Source organism: Sceloporus occidentalis, unplaced genomic scaffold (assembly GCF_023333645.1).
Source record: "Sceloporus occidentalis isolate IW3139 unplaced genomic scaffold, rSceOcc1.0.p SCAF_7, whole genome shotgun sequence".
Classification (NCBI taxonomy): Eukaryota; Metazoa; Chordata; class Lepidosauria; order Squamata; family Phrynosomatidae; genus Sceloporus; species Sceloporus occidentalis.
In genome coordinates, this window is record NW_028316987.1 from 49800984 (window position 1) to 49821266 (window position 20283).

A 20283-nucleotide genomic window follows, 5' to 3' on the forward strand; every position below is an offset into this window, starting at 1 on the left:
TTCCAAAGCGACCCGAAGCAGCTTTATTTTGGCCTGTCTGTACCAGCCCATTGACTGAACCAAAAAGTTCTTGTCTTGCATGAAATGTTCTTTATAGCTGTTTATTGCTTTACTAACAAAATCTTTATAATCCAGTAGTAGGCAATGTAAAATGTATATAAATAACACAGTACCATCTGATGTGTCTAATAAAACAGAACTCTATTTTTTACACAGACTTTATATTTAAAAAAATTGCATCAAAGAATCAAAGAGCTCTCAGCACTTTCTACCTTATTTGAAAATGAGGGCAAAATTTAGACCTAAATCCAACCGCTAGGTGCCACTAGAATTAACCCATTGGATCATCTGCTGAATGTTATGCCAACATTTATGAAAACCCTAATGCTTCAATGGGTTTACTTTAGTTGGATTTAGACCTCAGAATTCATCTGTGAATTAGAATTCCCTGCCATGCCCATCCAACAGTGAAAGATGCACTCTACAACTATTCATATATGAAGCTCTGGATGATGAAGAAGGGCCCTTCCTCCAGTCTATCTGCCATTGGCCAGGCCTCAGAGGGAGAGAAGGACAGGCCCAGCTCCACCAGGCCTAGCCCAGGGAAAGAAGAAGGGCCCTCCCTCCAGTCTTGGCCTCAGAGGGAGAGACGAACCAGTGGACTTGATCCTCTTCCCCACTGCCATTCCCTTCTTCTTTTGTGTCATGTCTTTTTAGATGGTAAACCTGAGGGCAGGGAACTATCTAATTAACAATTTGTAAGCCACTCTCACAGCCTTTGTGGCTGAAGAGTGGGGTATCAATACTCCAAATAATAAATAACTAAATTTTAGACTAGCCACTCCAAAATCTTTCAGTCTAATCTGCTTGTTGTGAGGACAAAATATTTTTGGTAGAACTGTGTAGGCTTTCTGAAATTCATTGGGAGGAAGGGTAAGATATAAGTAAAATAAAGTAAACTAATAGCAAGCTTACAGGTACCTGAGCTCATGGGGAAATCATGGGATTGCCCTTATGTCTCTTATATATTGCACAGTCCATGAACAGTGACATGCTAACCACACCAACAGAGTAATTGTCCATACATTTTAACAGAATTACAAACTCTAAATGAGATCTAAAAAGGTTATTGGGCAGAAGGACCGGATGGCATGAAAGTGGAAGCTAATTTTGGAATCGTTTGAAACATTTAGAGAATAGACATAGAATAAAATGGAAGCCAAAAGCCTGTCCACGTTCATTTGTAAGTTGGCTGTATAGCAGCTGGGAGTGATGTCACTCAGTCGAGTGGAGGAAGAAGCGTGTGTGGGAAGAACATGATCTCCCAAAATGAACTTGCATGGGAAAGGGGGAACAGAAATGTATCTCCTGCTGTATTTTTCTGTGGCATATTGCACTTAAGAAACAACACAATACAGTAACATCTAATAAATGTTATTAATTAGATCAAAATTATACAATTATTTTAATTTATTTGGCAACATAATGCAGATTATTGTATATGTAAACCCTGCTATAACCATAGCAAACAGCTCTGAAGGATGTGACTGCAGGAAGATCCGATGAAGTACAGAGGGCAGAGCTAAGACTGGAGCTCTCCCTCTGAAGCTGGACTTGGGAGGGAGAGCTCTGATCTCAACTAAGGCTCCTGCTATGCCCACTCAAGGGCCATAGGATTTCAGACTATTAGGAGGGGACATCTAAAGGAGTCCTTTCTGTCTCTCAGACTGAGAGAGAGTGGGAAGCTAGATGTGCTCCTCTCTGCCTTGGCAAAGAAGGATTGAGTCTTTCCTTGCTGCAGGAGAAGCTTCTCAATTGCATCTTGAGGGCTCCTCTGGAGCCCCAACAAACAACCCATCCCAGAATTCCATAGCCTTGAGCCAAGACAATGTACTGTCCAACCGCATTATTTCCCGTGTGGAGTTCCCCTTTCTGCCTCCTTCGCCCCACCCACTCACTCCCCCAACCGCCTCTGAGGCGGCGAAGCTCAAAGCCTCGCTTATAGCCTCCCCTCAGCAGAGGCGTCCCAAACAGGGGGCCGCATCTCGACGCCGATTGGTTCCTGGCTCTGCCAATCATACGCCTTCGAGGGGAGGGGAGGGGGCGTGGCCACGCGCGAGCCGGCTGGGCTCCGCGGCGAGAGCAAAAACCAGCCGCCGAAGAAGGAGGGGGCCCTTTGCTGCTTTGAGCAAGGGACTTGTAATAAGCGCTCCACACCAGACAGACAGAGGGCCTTCGCAATCCCCCCCCGCTCGAGCTGCCTTCTGGAGTCCCACTGCATCCGCCTCTACGGCGGACCGTACCATGGAGGAGGAGCGCGCAGGGGAGCAGATGAGACCGCTACTCACCACGGTAATGGAACGTTGAGGGAGAAGGGGGGGCGTTTGAAAAGTTGGGGAGGCGCGAGAGCAACCGCCGTTCTTGGAGGAGGGAGGGGGAGGAGAGGGGGCTCTCTTCTTTGTGGGGGCGGAGCTTCGCGGGTCTGGCTTTCTTCTAGGCGCCTGGCTCAGTCTGGAGGCGACACAAAGCGGGGAGGCTGCTCTCTTTCTTCCTCCTCTCCTTCCTGGCCTTTCTCTCACAGGTGTCCAGGCTGGGAATGGAGGAAGAAGCTTGCCTCCCCACTAACACCCACCTCAGACCTCCCTTTTATGTATTCTTCTTGTGACCCCAGACATTTGCCAGAAAGTCAGTTCAAAATCATGCAGTTCCACTTAATGGCGACCTTACTATGGCGAGAGAGGCTGAGAGAGTGTGGCTTGCCCCAAATGTCACCCAGTGGCTTTCCATGGCAAGACTGGAGACTTGGGCAAGTCACACTCTCTCAGCCTCTGGAGGATGGCCATGGCAACCTGAAGAAACCAGACAAGAAAACCCCTCTTATGACCACCCTAAGAAGAAGGCCCATGATAGGGTCTTCTTAGGTTTCACTCTTTACACATACACATACTTTATGCGCCCGCACACACACACACACACACACACACACATATATACACATATACAGCACATACTTTACACATGTAAAGTTTGACTCTACACATATATACAGAGATATGCAGAAAAAGTGCATGTTAGGGTCTTCTTAGGTTTGACTCTATACATATATGTACTATATGCATACACATATGCATACACATATACATTACATACTTTACATATGTAAAGTTTGACTCTTTACACATATACACAAACACAGAGATATGTAGAAAAAAGACCATGATATGGCCTTCTTAGGGTCCTCATAAGCCAAAGGTGACTTGGGAGATACACAACCCCAACAACTCCAGAGTCCAACACTCAAACCACTCTCACACTATTTACTCCTCCCTTTCTCACTCAAAGTGCCCTCCATAGCCCTAACACCATAGTAGTAGTAGTAGTATATCTGCTTTAAAGCATAGTAATAGTAGTAGTAAGAAAAACAATAATAATACACTCACCCCTCCATATTGGTGGCTTTGATTTTAGCGGATTTGATTACTAATGGATCTGATTAATACGTCCTCTCTAGGAATATCTAGGTCCTCCAGTGCAACTCTAGGGTCAACTTTAACCAAAAGTTGCACTGAAAGACCAAGTGTAGCAGATGACAATATCATAGTAGATTACAATAAGAGGTTACAATATCATCCCAAATCCAATAATAGTAGATTACAATATCATCCCAAACCCCCCAAAGAGTGATACCTTTATGGAGCCCACCAAAATGCATAAAACATAATATCATCTCAAATCTCCCAAACAGTGATGCTTTTATGGGGCTCACCAAAATGAATCAAAGATAATATCCCACATCCCTCCAAACAGTGATACCTTTATGAGGCCCACCCAAATGCATCAAATATATATTGCCAGCTTTTTTCGGATGCATTTTGATGGGCCCCATAAAGGTATCACTGTTTGAGGGGGTGATTTGGGATGATATTGTATTTGATGCATTTTGGTGGGCTCCATAAAGGTATCACTGTTTGGAGGGGGGATTTGGGATGTTATTGTACTTTGCTTCTATGGCCATCACAGCTACCCCGGTTATGTTTCCTGTATAACAACAGTAGATGTCACACATTTCAGAGAGGAAGGTGTTCTTTCCCCTTGACCCTTTCCCCTTGACTGATTTCTTTTTCTTGCCAGGGCCTTCGTAATCCCCCAGTTGCTCACTCCCTGTCTGCCTGCCTCCCTGTCTGCTTGCCTTCCTGCTCCCGAAAAGGGCTCCTGCTCTATGTAGTAGTAGCTCATGGCTTTTGTTCAGGAACAGCTCCTGAGAGGCTGAGGGCAGGCTCTTTGTTCTGAGCCTCACTGCTGCCTTCCTTCTCTCCATCACCACCCTCCTCTCTCCTGTATATTCCCCCCTTCTTGACTCCCAAATGCTCCCTTCATACTGTCTACACTGGGAAATGTCAAATAGGGTAAAAAGGGCACAAAACGCACAAAGTGTAAGGCCAACATGTGCTTCTCCCTTCATGCCACAGAGCACAACTGAAGAGGTGGATCTTTGGAAAGGGCTGCTTTAGCCTCTCTCCTTTCTCTCCTCTCACCTGCTTCTTTTGTGACTGCAGACACATGGGGCAGGCTCTTTTGTCCTCGCGTTTTGTAGTCTGCGACAGGAAAGGTGGAGAAAGAAGAGGGTATTTGAGAGGAAAGGAGGAGTAGGAAGTGTAAGGAGGGATAGTAAAAGTTGAGGAGGAGGAAAGAGATGGGAAGGAATGTAAGGAGTTTATCACGCGGGAGGAAAGTGCCCAAATCCTGTGGATAAACGGGGATTAAATCCGGGAATATCCCGCAAAAGCAGGATTGTTTTCAGATGACACCCCGCGACCTCGCTCTTATCCTGGACTTAACCCGTGAATTAAAGTACACGTTTTGTTTGCTTTTGGACACTTTTTACTTTTGGGAAAATCCGGAAAGTAAAAAGAGGTGTGTTTTGGCCACTTTAATCATGGGTTAAGTCCCGGATAATGGTGATGTTGTCTGCAAACAATCCCGCTTTTGTGGAATATTCCTGGATTTAATCCCTGTTTATTCATGGGATTTGGGCGCTTTGCCTCCCATGTGATAAACCCCTAAAAGAGATGGCTTAGGGAAGGATCTACAACAGAGATCATTATTCACATGGAATGGATGTATAGAATTATATATTTGGATTTACTCATTTAAGTTATAGACTTCTATGCCACAATACTATGTGACACTACCAAGAGCTGTTATAAGGATAAATTAATGGGACAGAAGATAATGGAAGATAAAGGTTTCATTATACTTGATTAACATGCTTTAACACTCTATAAAGGAAGTGTAAATATTGTGACATTATGTAATGTGATCGGAATAGCGGAAATTTGAAGTTTTGTAAAGATGAAGCTAAACAAAGTAATATTGTATTGAAAACATGTAGCAGATAACTGTGTGTGAAAACAACATTGTGTACGAAAATGAATAAAGATATATTATTCAGATTTTGGAGTCGTAAGAGTTCAAGGAAGTGGTATGCTATTTCTAGGCCCTTTTCATTACCGGTGTTTATGGAGGTGGACAGAAAAGGATAACACCACAGTGATTCACTTTACTTCCTTTCAAGGCAGAGGATGGAATGAAGCAGACATGGCCCTTTTTAGTAACCCTCTTTTTTCTTACACACACACACAGAAACAAAATAATCTTGACTTATTTTTATTTAAGTATGGATTTTTTGTTGAGCTTTTTTGTGACTTACCCTAATGGTAACCCCTGAGGGTCCTTGGGGCAATGCCATGGCAGTTAATCTTATTTAAATATGCAGTGTAGACAGCTGCAAGGCAGTGGAAAAACTTTTCTCACAGCAAAGGAAGTTGAGTGAGTAAACACTCCAGTGTATACTTCCCCCCCACAAGTGTTTTGTTCTCTGAGGTCTATCTCTAGACCCATCTCTATTAGTACTTTGGAGGAAGTTACTAGGTTTAACTTCTGATGAGATTAGAATACATTAGGCTTCATAACTAATGGTTTGATGTCAACTGTTCTTTAGTTGTGTATTGACATTTGTCTTTTTTTCTGAAAAATTAGGAAAGTTGTCATTCTGATACACACATCTGTGTTCTGGTTTGTAGAGTACAGATCAATGGATAGATGGAAAAGATGCATCAAGTAGTGTAGTAATTGATTTCAGGTCAAGGTGAGTGTTACATATTGGAGAACTCATAATCAGATACTTGCTGCTAGAATGGCATAATACAAACCTATAGTGTGGTTTAGAAAAACTCATTTCAGTGGTCATTTCCTTCAAAACATAGTAACACCCAGTGCACAAAAGCCTGTAGTAGTTTAAACAGTTCCTAGCTGAGTTCTAAGTTGTGGCAGTACTATTTTTTGGCTCAAAGCAAAGAGTAGGCATCCTAGGGTTTGTAGCTCCCAGTCAGACTCGTTTAAACCTCTGTTCCTGGCCACAGTAGTGTCAACTGATGGAGCATAGTCGGGATCACCTCAGCTCCAGGTGTATGTGAGATATACAGCAGTTTATGTAGATTGGGATGAGTAGTATTTTTGCAGTGAAGGGCACCGTTATAGATCTGACCCTGTGTTGTTATAGTGCTGAACAAAGCAAACCTAGTGGCATATCTCTGGACTGCTGTTTGCATCTAGCCTCTAATTTACCCGCTTGCCATGCAACAGGTAAGCTTGTGGAGAAAAGATCCATTCATGTAGTTTAAGCCTTTTAAAGCCTAATTTGTGTGTGTGTGTGTTCGCACATATGTGTGTTTTCTAAAAGTCTGAATGGACGTGGAATATGGGAAGCATAAGGTGGAGAGTGTATATAATCAAGGTTGTGTCCACACTGCAGAAATAATCTGGTTTGACACTGCTTTAACTGCCAGGGCTCCACGCAATGAAATTCTGAGAAGTGCAGTTTGTTACGGTGCCAGAGTGGAGCTAAAGCGGTGTCAAACCAGATAGTTTGGATGCAGCTCAAGTGGCTGATTTTGTAGTTGTTAGAATGTTACATATAATAAAATGAATTATGTTACATAATACTGTATATCAGAAATGTTCTGATCTAGACTATTAAGATATCAACTAAATTCACATCTAAACAAGTGAGAATAACAAAGATATTTATTTAGCTGTGGTTGTAATGCAGAAACTTTAAAAAGAAAGTATTTGGTCTACATCACTTTGATAATTCTTGCCTTTGCTTATTTTCCACCTTGAGAGAGTTTTAGGTACTTTATATAGTTAAAAAATCAATCATAGATGTTATATAGTTCTGAAAATGGCTTGAAATTTAAATTATACATGGTTGTATGTCTCTCAAGAAGTAACTTTTAGATTTCTTCTTGTTGTTAACTACCATCAAATTGACTTCGACTTATGGTGAATGAATGACAGACTTCCAAGTCACCCTATCTTTAATAGCTCTGCTGAGGTCTTGCAGACTCAGGACTGTGGCTTCCTTGAGTCTATCTATCTGGGATGCAGTCTTCCTGTGTTCCTACTTCCTTCTACCTTAAAAAGAATAATTATATTTTCTAGTGAGTCTTGTCTTCTCATGATAGGGCCAAAGTATGGCCTGTTACAGACAGGCCAAAATAAAGCTGCTTCGAGTCACTTTGGAGGTATGGTATTTCAATGATGCATGCGTCCTAAGAGTCCAAAAGCCACACCAAAGCCACGCGCCAGTTCTAAGGACTAGAGTGCAGATTTGGTGCGGCTTTTGGACTCTTAGGATGCATGCATCATTGAAATACCATATCTCCAAAGTGACTCGAAGCAGCTTTATTTTGGCCTGTCTGTAACAGGCCTATGACAGACTCAGTTTAGTCATCTTGGCTTCTAGGGAGAGTTTAAGCTAGAATTGCTGTAGGACTCATTTATTTGTCCTTTTAGCAGTCCAGAGTATCCATAGAACTCTTCTCCAGCGCCAGTGGTGTCACTAATGAGGGTGTCACCTTGTGCAGAGAGTGTCACCTGGGAAGGGTGCGCCTTTGCCCCTCCTGCTGCTTTGTCACCAGGCTTCTTCCCCAGGAAGAAAGCCCTGTGATGGAGCAGTCAGGAAAGCTATGTGTTTGCACCTCCTGCTGCTCCATTACCAGGCTTCTTCCCCAGGAAGAAAGCCCTGTGATGGAGCAGCCAGGAAAGCCATGTGTTTGCACCTCCTACTGCTCCGTTGCCAGGCTTCTTCCTCAGGAAGAAAGCCCGGTGATGGAGCAGCCAGGAAGGGTGCGTATTTGCCCCTCCTGCTGCTTCATTGTTAGGCTTCCTCTCTAGAAAAAAAAAGCTCCTCAAAGGAGCAGCTCCCTTTGCACTTTCTGCCTTGACTTTTTTCCAGTAATCATCCCAAATCTTTGTTAGTTTGTAGTAATATAGTGTCATCTGCATACCTTACGTTGTTGATACTCCTTCCTCCAATTTTCACTTATGTAATCCTACCTTACATATGATGTGTTCAACATGTAAGTTAAATAGCTAGGATGATAAAATGCAGCCTTGGAAAATATTTTATTTTTTCCATATTCTCTCCTAACAGTATCTTCTTGTCCTGAATATAGGTTATGCTTCAGGACAATCAAATGTTGTGGCACACCCATTTCTTTAAGAACAGTCCATAGTCCTTCATGATCTGTGTAGTCAAATGCTTTGTTTATAGTCCAGTGGTTCCCAAACGCTGGTCCTACAGCTGTTCTGGACTTCAGTTCTCGGAAGCCTCAGCCATCTTGGTCAATGGTCAGGGATTCTGGGAGCTGAAGTCCTAAACACTTGGAAGATCAGAGTTTGGGAATCATTACAATAGCCTATAAAGCACAGGGTAATTTTCTTTTGAAATTCTTTGGTAAGTTCTGTTGTTCAGCATATGTTTGCTATGTGTTTCCTAGTCCCTCTTCCTTTTTGGTCCCCAGCTTGGGCATCTGGCATTTCTTGCTCCATATATGGTAAGAGTCTTTGTTGTATAATTTTGAGCATCACTTTGCTTGCCTGGGAAATTAATGCAATGGTCCTGAAATTGCTGTAATTGCTGCATCCCCCTTCTTGGGGATTGGAATATATACTCAGTGTTTCTAATCTGTGGGCCGTTGTTTTGTTTTCCATATTTGTTGACAGATTCCAGTTAGAACTAATGTGGATTCTAGCTTGGATGATCTCAGTTATTATACCATCTGTTCCTGGTAGCTTATTTGTCTGAATTATGCTGAGTGTAGCTTCCACTTCACTCTTTAAAATTGGAAATAAAATTGATTTTCACATGATTCTTCATATGGTTCTGCCATCTTTTTTCCTCTTCCTTATATTGATCTTCTGTGTATTGTTTCCATCATCTTTTTATTGCTTCCTGGTCATGTAGTGTGTTTCCTTGCTGGATGTAGAGCATCCCTACTCATAGTTTAAAATTCCCTTTGATTTCTTGGATCTCGTTGAAGAGGTATCTTGTTCTTTCTTTTTTGTTGTTGTACACTCGTCCCTCCATATTCACTGGGGTTAGGGGCACAGGACCCCTATGAATATGGGAAAACAGCAAATAAGAAAAGCACTATGTTTTTACCTGAGAAAACACCTCTCTAGCAATCTCTAGGTCCTCTAATGCAACTCTGTCGTCAATGTCTGCCAGACATTGACCATAGAATTACGCTGGAGGAACTACAAATTCCTAGTGGAGTTTTCTCTATAGGAATCTCTAGGCCCTTCAGTGCGACTTTAGGTTAAGGTTGACCATAGAGTTGTGCTAGAGAACCTAGATGTTCCTAGAGAGAACGTATTGATAAAACCTGTGAATAATCAAAGCCACAAAAGTCAGAGCTGCAAATGTGGAAGGACAGGTGTAGTTCTGCTCATCCCTGTGTACAAGCTCTAGGACAGTTGCATTCAGAGTTCTCATTCTCTTTCTGTCACCTTTCATTTTTGCTTCTCTTCTATCCCTATCTGGTTATAAAATTTCTGTCATCCATTGTGGTTTCTGTTTCTTTTTGTCTACTTTGTGTCATTTTATTACCCTCCCTGACTCTGTCCCTGGCTTCAGTCCATAGTTCCTCTGGTTCCTGATCAATTAGGCTTAACGTTGCAAATCTGTTTTTCACCCTATCTTTCAGTTCATTCAGGATGCTCTTCGGGTTGTATTTTGGCATGATGCTTGGTTTTATGTTCTTATTTGTTTTGCTCTAACTTTTGCTGTTAGTAGCTTATGGAAAACGTATAGATACTCCACTGAAAATAAGGACATGGATTTTAGTGGCCTGAAACTTCACACAGAAGGAACAGTGCAGTGACGGTGAACCATTTAGGGACCGAGTGCCCAAACTAAAAGGTGTTCTGGCACTGGGTGTTACTGCCGGGGGGGGGGGGGAATGGGGCTTTCAGACAAGGGGGAGGGAAGAAGAGGAACAGGCACACTTCTATTAGTCTTCTTTCCGTGCCCCCTGGGCCTTCACCTGCCTCTCCAGGCTGGGAAGGGAAGGAACAGGCACATGTCCCTGCCATCCTGTGCCCTGAAAAATGGCTTCACATGCCATAAGTTTGCCACCATGGGAATAGTGTGATGACATACAGGTTGAGTATCCCTTATCCAGCTTTCAAAGATCCAAAATCTAAAATTGTCCACATGAGTGGCTGAGATAGCGACACCTTGCTTCCTGATGGTTGTGTATTCAAACTTTGTTTCGTGCACAAAATTATTAAAGATATTATGTATAAAGTTATATTCAGTCTGTGTTTAAGGTGTGTATGAAACAAATTAACTTCATGTTTAGACTTGGCTCCCATCTCCATGATGTGTCATTAGGTATATGCAAATATTCCAAGATCTGAAATCCAAAACACTTCTGGCCCCAAGCATTTCGGATTTGGGAAAAACAACCTGTATTTTATGGTGTTTCATTCTTAACATATGTCCATTGAATCTAATGAGTCTACTCTGAATATGACAGAGGCCAGATGCAAACCTAGATACCTTTATCTGAGAGGCAGAGGAAATGAAAAAGAAGTTCTCAGATGAGACACTGAATACAATACTGGGAAGGGAAGAAATAAGCTAATGCCATAGAAATCCTTAAAAAAGAATAGGCTGTGCAAGTTTAAGATGAAGAGAATGATCAATTCGTAAAAGACAGAAGAGGAATGGAAGGATTTGTTCCCCAAAGCAGGTGGGCAACATGTGGTTCATAGGAAGCAAATTGCCGTGCTGATATGAAGCTGCTGTCACGGATATCAGGGGAACTGTGATGAATCCCTTTGCGCTAGTACCATTTAGACTTTCCTTCCTATCAGGAGACATTTGCATGCAACTATGGATGAGATGGGGTGGGGGGAAATATGGACGTATCCAACACCAGCCCAAAACACTAAATACCATGCGGGGGGGGGGGGACGGACCCTTGCAAGATGTTATTTCATTACCATTATAATATTTGATAAACAAAATTAGGGTCCTGATGCACTGTCCTTGTCATTCTAACAGAAATGATGAGAAGTACCTGAAAGCTGATGCCCTTCCTTTCTACCTGGTACCACAATGAATTTGCTTTTTCTTTGGTGAAACTCTTCATCTGTAGAGGGTGGGGATTTTTTGGATTAGGAGTTCATAAAGTGTGGTTGTTACAGGATCATTTGTTGTTGTTTTTTAACCTCTATCAACTTTTTTTAGGTCTATAGAGACTTGCTTTTTGCTTATATTCATGTTTCTTCAAAAATGACTGGGACAAGGAGGGCAGTCACTTTCCGGTCTCAAGAATGGAATATATGGACAGAAGAAACATCTCTAGTGGCCAAAAAGCATGAAGAGGCTCAAATTCTCCCATATATAGTGAAAATGCGAAGGGGGCTATTGGCCTCTTGGGGACAGTTTTCTGAAATCCCAAATATATTGATATCTTGGCAGTTGTCTACCTTTCAGACCCAGATGAAAGTCACAGAATAGGGTTCTAAGCAGAATTCAGGATGAAGTAGAGAAAATGCTGACCTGTTCTATTTTGCTATTTTAGATATGAATAGTCTTACAATAGTTGCCATCTCAATGTGTGTCTTTGAAAATAAAGCTGGAAATATCAATTCTAGTTTTAAAGGGTGTTTGTGTGCCTGTGTGCATGTGTTGGTGCATATAAATCTGCAAGCATTTCTGTGCTGATACAATAGTTGCATTGTATAATACTGTGTTTCATATTGAAAGATAGTTTACAAGTACTGCTTTACTGAGATGATACATTTTTGTCTGTCTAGTTTAAGAACATAAGGAGTACTGCCACAGTGGCACTAGAGGGCACTCTTCTCATCTCTTGGTTAGACAACATTTGTGTTATGAGGTTACAACCCAGAGGTTAATCACAGATAACATTTTAGGCTTCAGTTTCTTACACTTGCCAAGTACTAAGTTCCATTGTTGTGATTTACTTCAAGTGGCTGTGGATAGGATGTATGGACTAAGCAATATGTAATTAAGATAAAATTTAAAAAAAGTAATGCTAATGTTGGAAATTGCTGCAATAGTTACGTATTCAACTTACAGACTTAAAAAGTTGGATGACTGTATCATTTATGAGTGTAACTGGCAATATATTATAGGTATTCAAATAGCCTTTGTCCCTTTCTTGTTTCTTCCTAGTACATCTGAATATAGGATTGAACCATCTACAGACTTTAATGTTAAGGGATGGCATTTCTGTAGTGTAAAAGTACGGAACTAGCAGAATGGGGAAGGGGGATGACCTCCTTTTCCCTGTAAGCCCTCTACCTCATGTACTGGTTTTTCAGTGGTCTGAAATGCTGTTATTTACAATAACAATGAGTAGTGTATGCAGTACTCCATATTGGAAAGATGAAAAGAGAGACTTAAAGCTCTATTCATGTGATGATGGTCTCCTAATGAGATAATGTAAAGCATGTGTTTGAAAAGGGCATAAGAAGCATGCAGGGTAGCAGGTGTTTACTCCCGAGACTTAGAATTGGCAGAAAGGATGAAAGGGAGAAGGAGATGCTGGTGGTAGCCTGAGCTGTGAGGGGGAAAGCTGTGAGATACAATTTATTCTTTGCTCTAGTAGTAGCACCTTTGCTTAGTAAGGAGAGATTAGTTGCTGATACAGTGAGAAATTGTTCTATACATTGCTGTAGATATGATGCTTAGGACATACATTTAGTTCGTATTGCAATGTATATGGTATTGAAATAAGGCTAGATCTCTCAAGCTGTCCTTTGATTTCACAGGCAAGTTCAGGATATGATATCAGTACTGCTTAAGAGGAATGACTTGTGATCTGAAGTTTCTTTACGATCTGAGGTTTCTTTGTTCAAGTATCTTTATTTCCTTCAAGTGTCAGGTTAAAGAGAGCCAGTGTGGTCTTGTGGGTTCAGTGTTGAAAAAGCCTTTTGGGAGACCAGGCTTTGAATCTCTGCTCACCTATGGAAACCAACTAGGTGGCGTTGAGCAAGTTACACTTTCTCAGCTTCAGAGGAAGGTAAAGACCACCCCCCTCTGAACAAATCTTGCCAAGAAAACACTGTGATTGCTTTGCCTTAGGACAAGGGTTCCCAACCTTTTTGGCTTATGGAGCCCTTTTTAGAATCAGTTTCTGTGTCAGAGCCTCTAAGAGGCCTACATCTAACAAGCCAGGGGACCTTGCAACAGTAGTACATGCACTGGTAACCTCTTGATTGGACTTCTGTAATGTGCTTTAAATGGGGCTACCTCTGTGCCAAGTTCGGAAACTTCAGATGGTCCAAAACATGGCAGCAAAACTAATCACAGGTACTTCTCAGAACGATCATATAACACCTGTTCTGAAGTCTCTTCATTGGCTGCCAATCAGTTTCCGGGCAAGGTACAAAGTGTTGGTGATTACCTTTAAAGCACTACATGGCTTGGGTCCAGTATACTTAAGGGAACGCCTTCATCCATACTGTCCATCCCGCACATTGAGGTCCTCAAGTAAGAACTTACTTCAGCCAAAAAAAGCTAGGCTAACGTCTGTCACTCAAAGGCCCTTCTCTACTGCTGCACCAAAGTTGTGGAACGACCTGCCGGAAGAGATCTGCCATATCTCCACTCTTACAGACTTCAAAAAAGCTCTTAAGACGGATCTCTTCCGGCAGGCCTTCCCAACCTAGCCAATAAACTCCAGCTTCCTCCCTTGTGTATGTTTATGAATATGAGGCAAATTTTCTGATGTATGTTTCCCTGCCCGCCAAATTGTTTTTAATTCTAACCTAATGCTGTATTGCATTTTATTGTTTTTAAACTCTGACTGTTTAATTTTAGTTTTAATATTGGGGAGGGGATTGGGAAGGGACCATTTAGTATTTTATTGTAATGTATTTTTACTGTTGTAACCCGCCTGGATTCCAAGTGATCGGGAGGGCTATAAATAAATTTATTATTATTATTATTATTATTATTATTATTATTATAGTGTTTAGGAGTAGTGTTATTTTTTGTTTCTTACTCTTTAATTTCATTCAATTTTTATTTCTTTCATTTTCCTGGAGCAGCCACAGAGCACCTGGGAAGTGCATATGGAGCCCTAAGAGCTCCATGGAGCACAGGTTGGGAACTGCTGCCTTAGGGTCACTGTAAGTTAGAATGACTTGAAGGCACATATGTTGTATGTTGTTTATGTATGAATTGGGGTATGCATGTTCGTGTTGATTGTTTAGGTGTTAATATAGTATAGGTTTGGTTTTATGTGTTCATTTGTTTATGTGTATTACGTGTATTATTATGTATGTGTATTATATGGCATATTTTAGAATAAATGACTTGAAGACACATAACACCTTCATCAAATTAAAGTGGTACAATCATACATTAAACTTAATTCTGTGAATAATTTATTAGTAGTTTAGTACAGTACGTGCTGTCATAGTGGTAAAAATAGGACCATACTTGAAATGCCAAAAAACTCTTCTGTACTTGACCTACTTCTATAAAAACAAAATCTCTTTGTTTCACTCTTTGCTGAGGCTGGATGCATTCAGTTTGTTTACATTATCTACTGGTCACACTACTGCTTAAATTGATAAGCTACTTAAGTTGCATTTTAGAAATTGCAAGCTGCTTAGTGAAGTGAAAAATAGACACTTAAAATTAGATGATAATGATAATGATATGCAATTTCTAATTGCCCTTGACAGTATTTAAATGTCTGAGACAAGTCAATTCATATTTTGTGCTGAAGGACAATGACGGGCAGCTCCTTTTCTTTGCCCTCAACTCAACTGGTATCCAGTTGACAGATTCTTACAAATCCAATTATATGCTGTTTAACAGTGATGTTAAGCATAGAAGTTTCAGTCACTAAGGCTAGCATAGTTGATTATACATAATGTTCCTTAAGATCGGATAAGGTTGTTCGGGCCGCCAACAATTTTAGGTGAAATGTAGGACATTGAAAAAATGGGGGACATGACCAAACAAAAGCTGGAAGCAAAATGCAAATCCATACTTCTTAGCCATGCTCAAAATAGAGGACATTGTGGAATCCCTCCTCCTGGAAAGGAAGGCTAAGATGGGAGACATGTCTGGGAAAAGGAGGGAAAGTCTAGTCACACTACCAGGGGGCAAGGCATTCCCTTTCTTTCTTTACTTCCTCCCTCCCTCCTTTCCTTCCTTTATTTTTTCTTTCTTTCTTTCTTTCTTTCTTTCTTTCTTTCTTTCTTTCTTTCCCTCCCTCCCTCCTTTCTTTACTTTATTCTTTCTTTCCATCCCTCCCTCATTTCCTTGCCTTTTTCTTTCCTTCCTTCCTCCTTTCTTCCATTCCCTGCTTCCTTCCTTCCTTTATTAGTACCAGTAGTGTTATGCTTGAGGTAGATAGATTAGAACTAGGCACACATTTATTTATTTATTTCAAGGATTTATATCCCACCTTTCTCCCACAATAAGATTCAATGGGATATGTTGAACATTTCAGTTGCATTTTCCACGGTAGCAGGCACCAAAAGTACAAGTTGTGCTTTCTCTCTCCTTTTGGCTCTTGTATGAGACAGGAGGTATGAATATTCCTTGAAAAGTGATTTATGTTTATCCTGAGAAAGGAGTTCACCCATTATGGGATGAAAATGCATCCACTAAGAAGAAAAACATTCACATGCTTTGCTCACCTAAGAGTTAGAAAAAATTGAGAAATTATGTGCAACCAATGCTTTTTCCATCACCACTATGGCATATACAAAGTAGCTTGTAGGAGGATTCCCCACTCTAGTGCTCCACATGTGTTACCTATAGCTCCTCCCATCCCTAACCAGCTTATACAGTCTAGGAATATTATTGTTCAGTCCAGCATATAACAAAGGGAAAGTATATAACAAAAGGGAAGGCCATTTTATAGTGCTTGGTGTGATTCCATTGAGTTTAGTGGTAGCTGTTATGTGTTGTATCATCATGGCTGTGGGAATTTTGTGAATGAGAACCCTCCAAGAGGCCCTGTTATTATCCTATTCATTTTATTTTTTACTCCTCACTATTTAATTTTACATATACTATTTTCTGGATATGATATTTTTGAAATTAATTCTGTAAACACAGATATGTTAATTTTTTGTCTCCCTTTTTAGTGTAGCTTCTAAAGATTTGGTATATTTCTCAACAACTTTAACTTTTATAAATATATCTCAAAGGAATATATACCTAGAGCCCAGTAAAGTATCTAAACACTAATAGGATATGAGTGGCTATGGCCAGATGGTTTTTATCCAGGTAGCTCAGCAGCATTAGCTGATAATATGTTCTCCTGCCCTCTGCTGCCATTTACGCCAATCCCATAAATAAGCCTACAAAATTTGCTAGCCTGCTGTGGTTGACAGAGGAGAAATGGACAGCCCCATTTGGACAAGTAGTGGAATCTCCAATTGCTAAATCCATGGTCAGTATGTTTGATCCTAAACTGAGCCTTTCAATAGTTTCCTTGAGAAATATCAACTAAGGCCTGAAACACACAGGCAAAATGATGCGGCTTTGGGCCATGTTGGGGGCATGTTGTTTAGACGACGCATGCCCCGAACACATCTGGAAGCTGCGCTGATGCCACACCAAACAAGAAGAACCGGGCCAAAAAGGAGTGAATATAGCCTGCTCCTTCTGGTGGCCTGTTCAGGACTGTGTGCTCTCCATGGTCCCTGCGCATTCAATCCTGGTGCGATCCTCTTAACCTGTCTGCTTCGGACCTAAATTCCCAGTATCTCTGAATTTATAATTTCTGGTAGATAAACGTTTTGCCACTATGGTGAGATAAGAGAAGGTGAGATAAACATTTTGCCACTTGAAGTTTTTGCTGTAATTATGTGATTTAGAACATTATGCTATGCTTAATTACAAGCAAAGTACTTTGGGGACTTCTCAGAGTCAGTCCTGTCCCTTGAATTTACTCCACTTCAGATCTGAAGAGCAGATTTTCAGTAAAGTTATCGTCCGTACTCTATACCAGAGCTTTGATGAGAGTGCGATCAGGAAGTGGCCTGAGCCAAATAATGGTCAGTGAGTCTCCTTTTTTTTATCTTGAGAAAAAAATTGAATGATTATGCATGCTTGTGATGGTGTTTGTATGTGTGTAAGTATGTGTGTATACATAGATATATGTGGAGGAGTTGCAGGGTGTATGGAGGAGCTGTGCAGGGTGACATCAGCAGCCATTGGCTTCAGAGACTGAGGCTATAGGTAAGGGAACACCAAGGTTGGTTGCTGAATTTGGTTATTGAGTTTGTGTAGGGATTGTGGTCAGACTCTTGCTTTTAATGGCATTTCTTTTTTAACCTGGTACCCTGATGTAGTTATGGGGTGCTATGGGACTTCTCCAAACATCACTATGTTCTTACACTTCCCTCATATTTCTCTGTTGTTGCAATCTTTCCCCCAGTCTTCCACAAGACTGGTCTATTTACTGGCCTCAGATTGCTTTTTCTCTCTGTGCTGAGTTGCTATTAGAGCAGAAAACTCTTGATTCCAAGGACAGCTTTTGTGTGCTGCTCTGTGCACCCTCTCTCCCAGTTTGGCACACAGCATCTTAGTCAGTTTAGTGGCCTGAGTTTGCACATTAAATCTGTATGTCTAAGAAACAAAAATGTAATGTATGTATGTATGTATGTATGTAAAGAATATTCTTGACATCTTTTTCATAATGGGAATTGTTATCTGTCCCATGCTTTTCATAGATCCTAGAAGTAGCTTTTAAGGATTAATGTGCATTAGGTAATCTGCTTTTAAGACTATATAAGCATGTGCTGTGTTTGAGGTTTCATTTCCGTTTTGAGTGATGTCTCATTTTCAGTGATGATGAAATTCATATGCTAACAGTAAAACAAACAAGCATTTAGACTGTTCTTAGTTGCTGCTGTAACTGAATGTTAACTCACAAACCACATAGTTTCAGCTCCTTTTTTGGTGTTCCCTCAGTGGGAATTGAAAGCATGCCATGTTCCTCAATTCTGCTGTTCCGTGACCCTGCACTGGTTGTAGTAACTGGCTTGGAAGATTAGGTATCCTTGCAAGATAATTGGCTGCAAGAGAGAGCTTTATACTAGTGTACATCTGTGTTGGGCATAATGTTATAAAGTTGTTATGGACAGTACGGTATCTTGAGGCTTGTTACATTGCAGTCTCGCACAAGGACATTCTCTCTTAGTTCGACATCAACATGGAAGGAAAACGTCTCAGTAAAGAGCTGCTACCTGTATGTAAATAGGTTTTTTTCAATGTGGTATTTACTTTTCAAAATTGCTTGTACAGAATTTATGGTTATCTTTAGTGTTTTCTTTGCACTATTCTGTCCTTGTTTGTCAGGTCAGTCAAGGAAACATCGGAAATGTCTGCTGCCAGCTTCTATGATGTTTGTGCTCAAATAGATTTGCATAAAAAGAGGATTTTATCTGTATAGTTATAAAGTGATTTTAAAAAGTTGTTTAGTTGTAGAAAATGTACTGTAGTTGAAAACCTTTTAAGAAATCTCAGCATAGTACTTATTAATTGGTGTCTTTTACTTGGAGGGATTATAGGTGTCCTGTAGTAGTTCAAATGGACAAGATATTTTTGGTCTAAATATGCCACCAACTTTTCTTTTTTTTTCCCTACATCTGCATTCAGTATTTTACGTTTTCGATCATGTAATCTTTTTAAAGTATATCTTTATTAAGGCATATCTTTATTAAGGCAATCAGTTACATGGTAGCATGAATGGTTTTTCAATGTTAATTCAGTATGGATATATAATTGAAAATGAGTATGAATTAAAGGCAATTGGATAAATTTCTTTGTTTCAGAATTTCTGAAATGAGAGCCAGGATGGTGTAGCGGTTTGAGTGTTGGACTAGGACCCTGGGAGACCAGGGTTCGAATCCCTGCTCGGCTGTGGACACTCACTAGATGACCTGGGGCAAGTCACATGCTCTCAGCCTCAGAGGAAGGCAAGGACAAATCCCTTGTGAACAAATTTTGCCAAGAAAATCGTATCAGGTTACCCCTTAGGGTTGCCATAAATCAGAAATTATTTGAAGGCACACAACAGCAACAATGAATGTCTAAAATGGCACAATAAATCCAGTGCATATTATTAGATGCTCAGTGTTAAACTTTTTAAAATGTGGCTGCTTGATGACACATAGACATACACAGTGCTAATGGTCTGTATAACAATACTATTAGAGTTATTCTTCCTCCTCACCTTCCCTTCTTTGTTTTTCTTTCCTAATGGGTCATCATCTTGCTATGGTGTTCATAGTTGTTGCTAAGTTGGATACTGATTTAATCTGATTTAAAGCTAATCTTCACCCTCCTTAGTATTAAAAGAGAGTGTGTTGATAGCACACTACTCACCCACCCACCCCAGTGTTTGTCCTGTGGGAAAGAAATTTGCCTTAAGCTGATAATTATAGGCAAGCTATTAATCTAAGTAAATATTTAAGTGAATAGTTCTAGTACAGCTATTTAACTAGTTATAGTTGAAAGTAAAGGAATGTGTTTCTTTGAAAGACTGCCTATATTGATACTTTTTCTAATAATTTTGCATTATATTCTGAATTCTGAAAAGATAATCCCCAAGTTTTAGAAAAACACAAGTTTGTAATTATGGTTCAGAAACTGTACTTAATGCTATAATTTTCATTCTAGTGAAATCCTGGTTAAATATAAACTTAAGTCTTAGCTTTTGAACTGAAACATTACCTTTCAAATGCTAAATCCCTCTTCCCAGCAGAAATATAACTACAGTACTGTTATTATATATGGTGGTTTATAACTAATGTTAGCAAAACACCTAAAATGATAAGAATTTGGAATTGGATGAGGGTACACTTTGATCAGGATTTTTAATTTTTTAAGAGACTCAATGGCTTGCTTTCAGGAGTATAATT

General features: G+C 40.5%; 1 protein-coding gene across 10 annotated transcripts in view; it reads left to right on the forward strand.

Moving 5' to 3' along the window:
* The first annotated feature begins 2095 nt into the window (after nt 1–2095).
* SLC4A7 (solute carrier family 4 member 7) overlaps nt 2096–20283 on the forward strand; it is a 100696-nt gene continuing 82508 nt past the window's right edge. For 7 of the 10 annotated variants that reach the window (XM_089532916.1, XM_089532906.1, XM_089532909.1 and 4 more), the window contains exon 1: nt 2218–2352. In XM_089532916.1, coding sequence (XP_089389042.1) covers nt 2305–2352 — 48 coding nt within the window. In that variant the 5' untranslated portion in view covers nt 2218–2304. Of the gene's footprint in view, nt 2353–18520; nt 18609–20283 lie in introns of those variants that run through there. The other 3 variants (XM_089532912.1, XM_089532907.1, XM_089532914.1) reach the window with 3 other exon arrangements.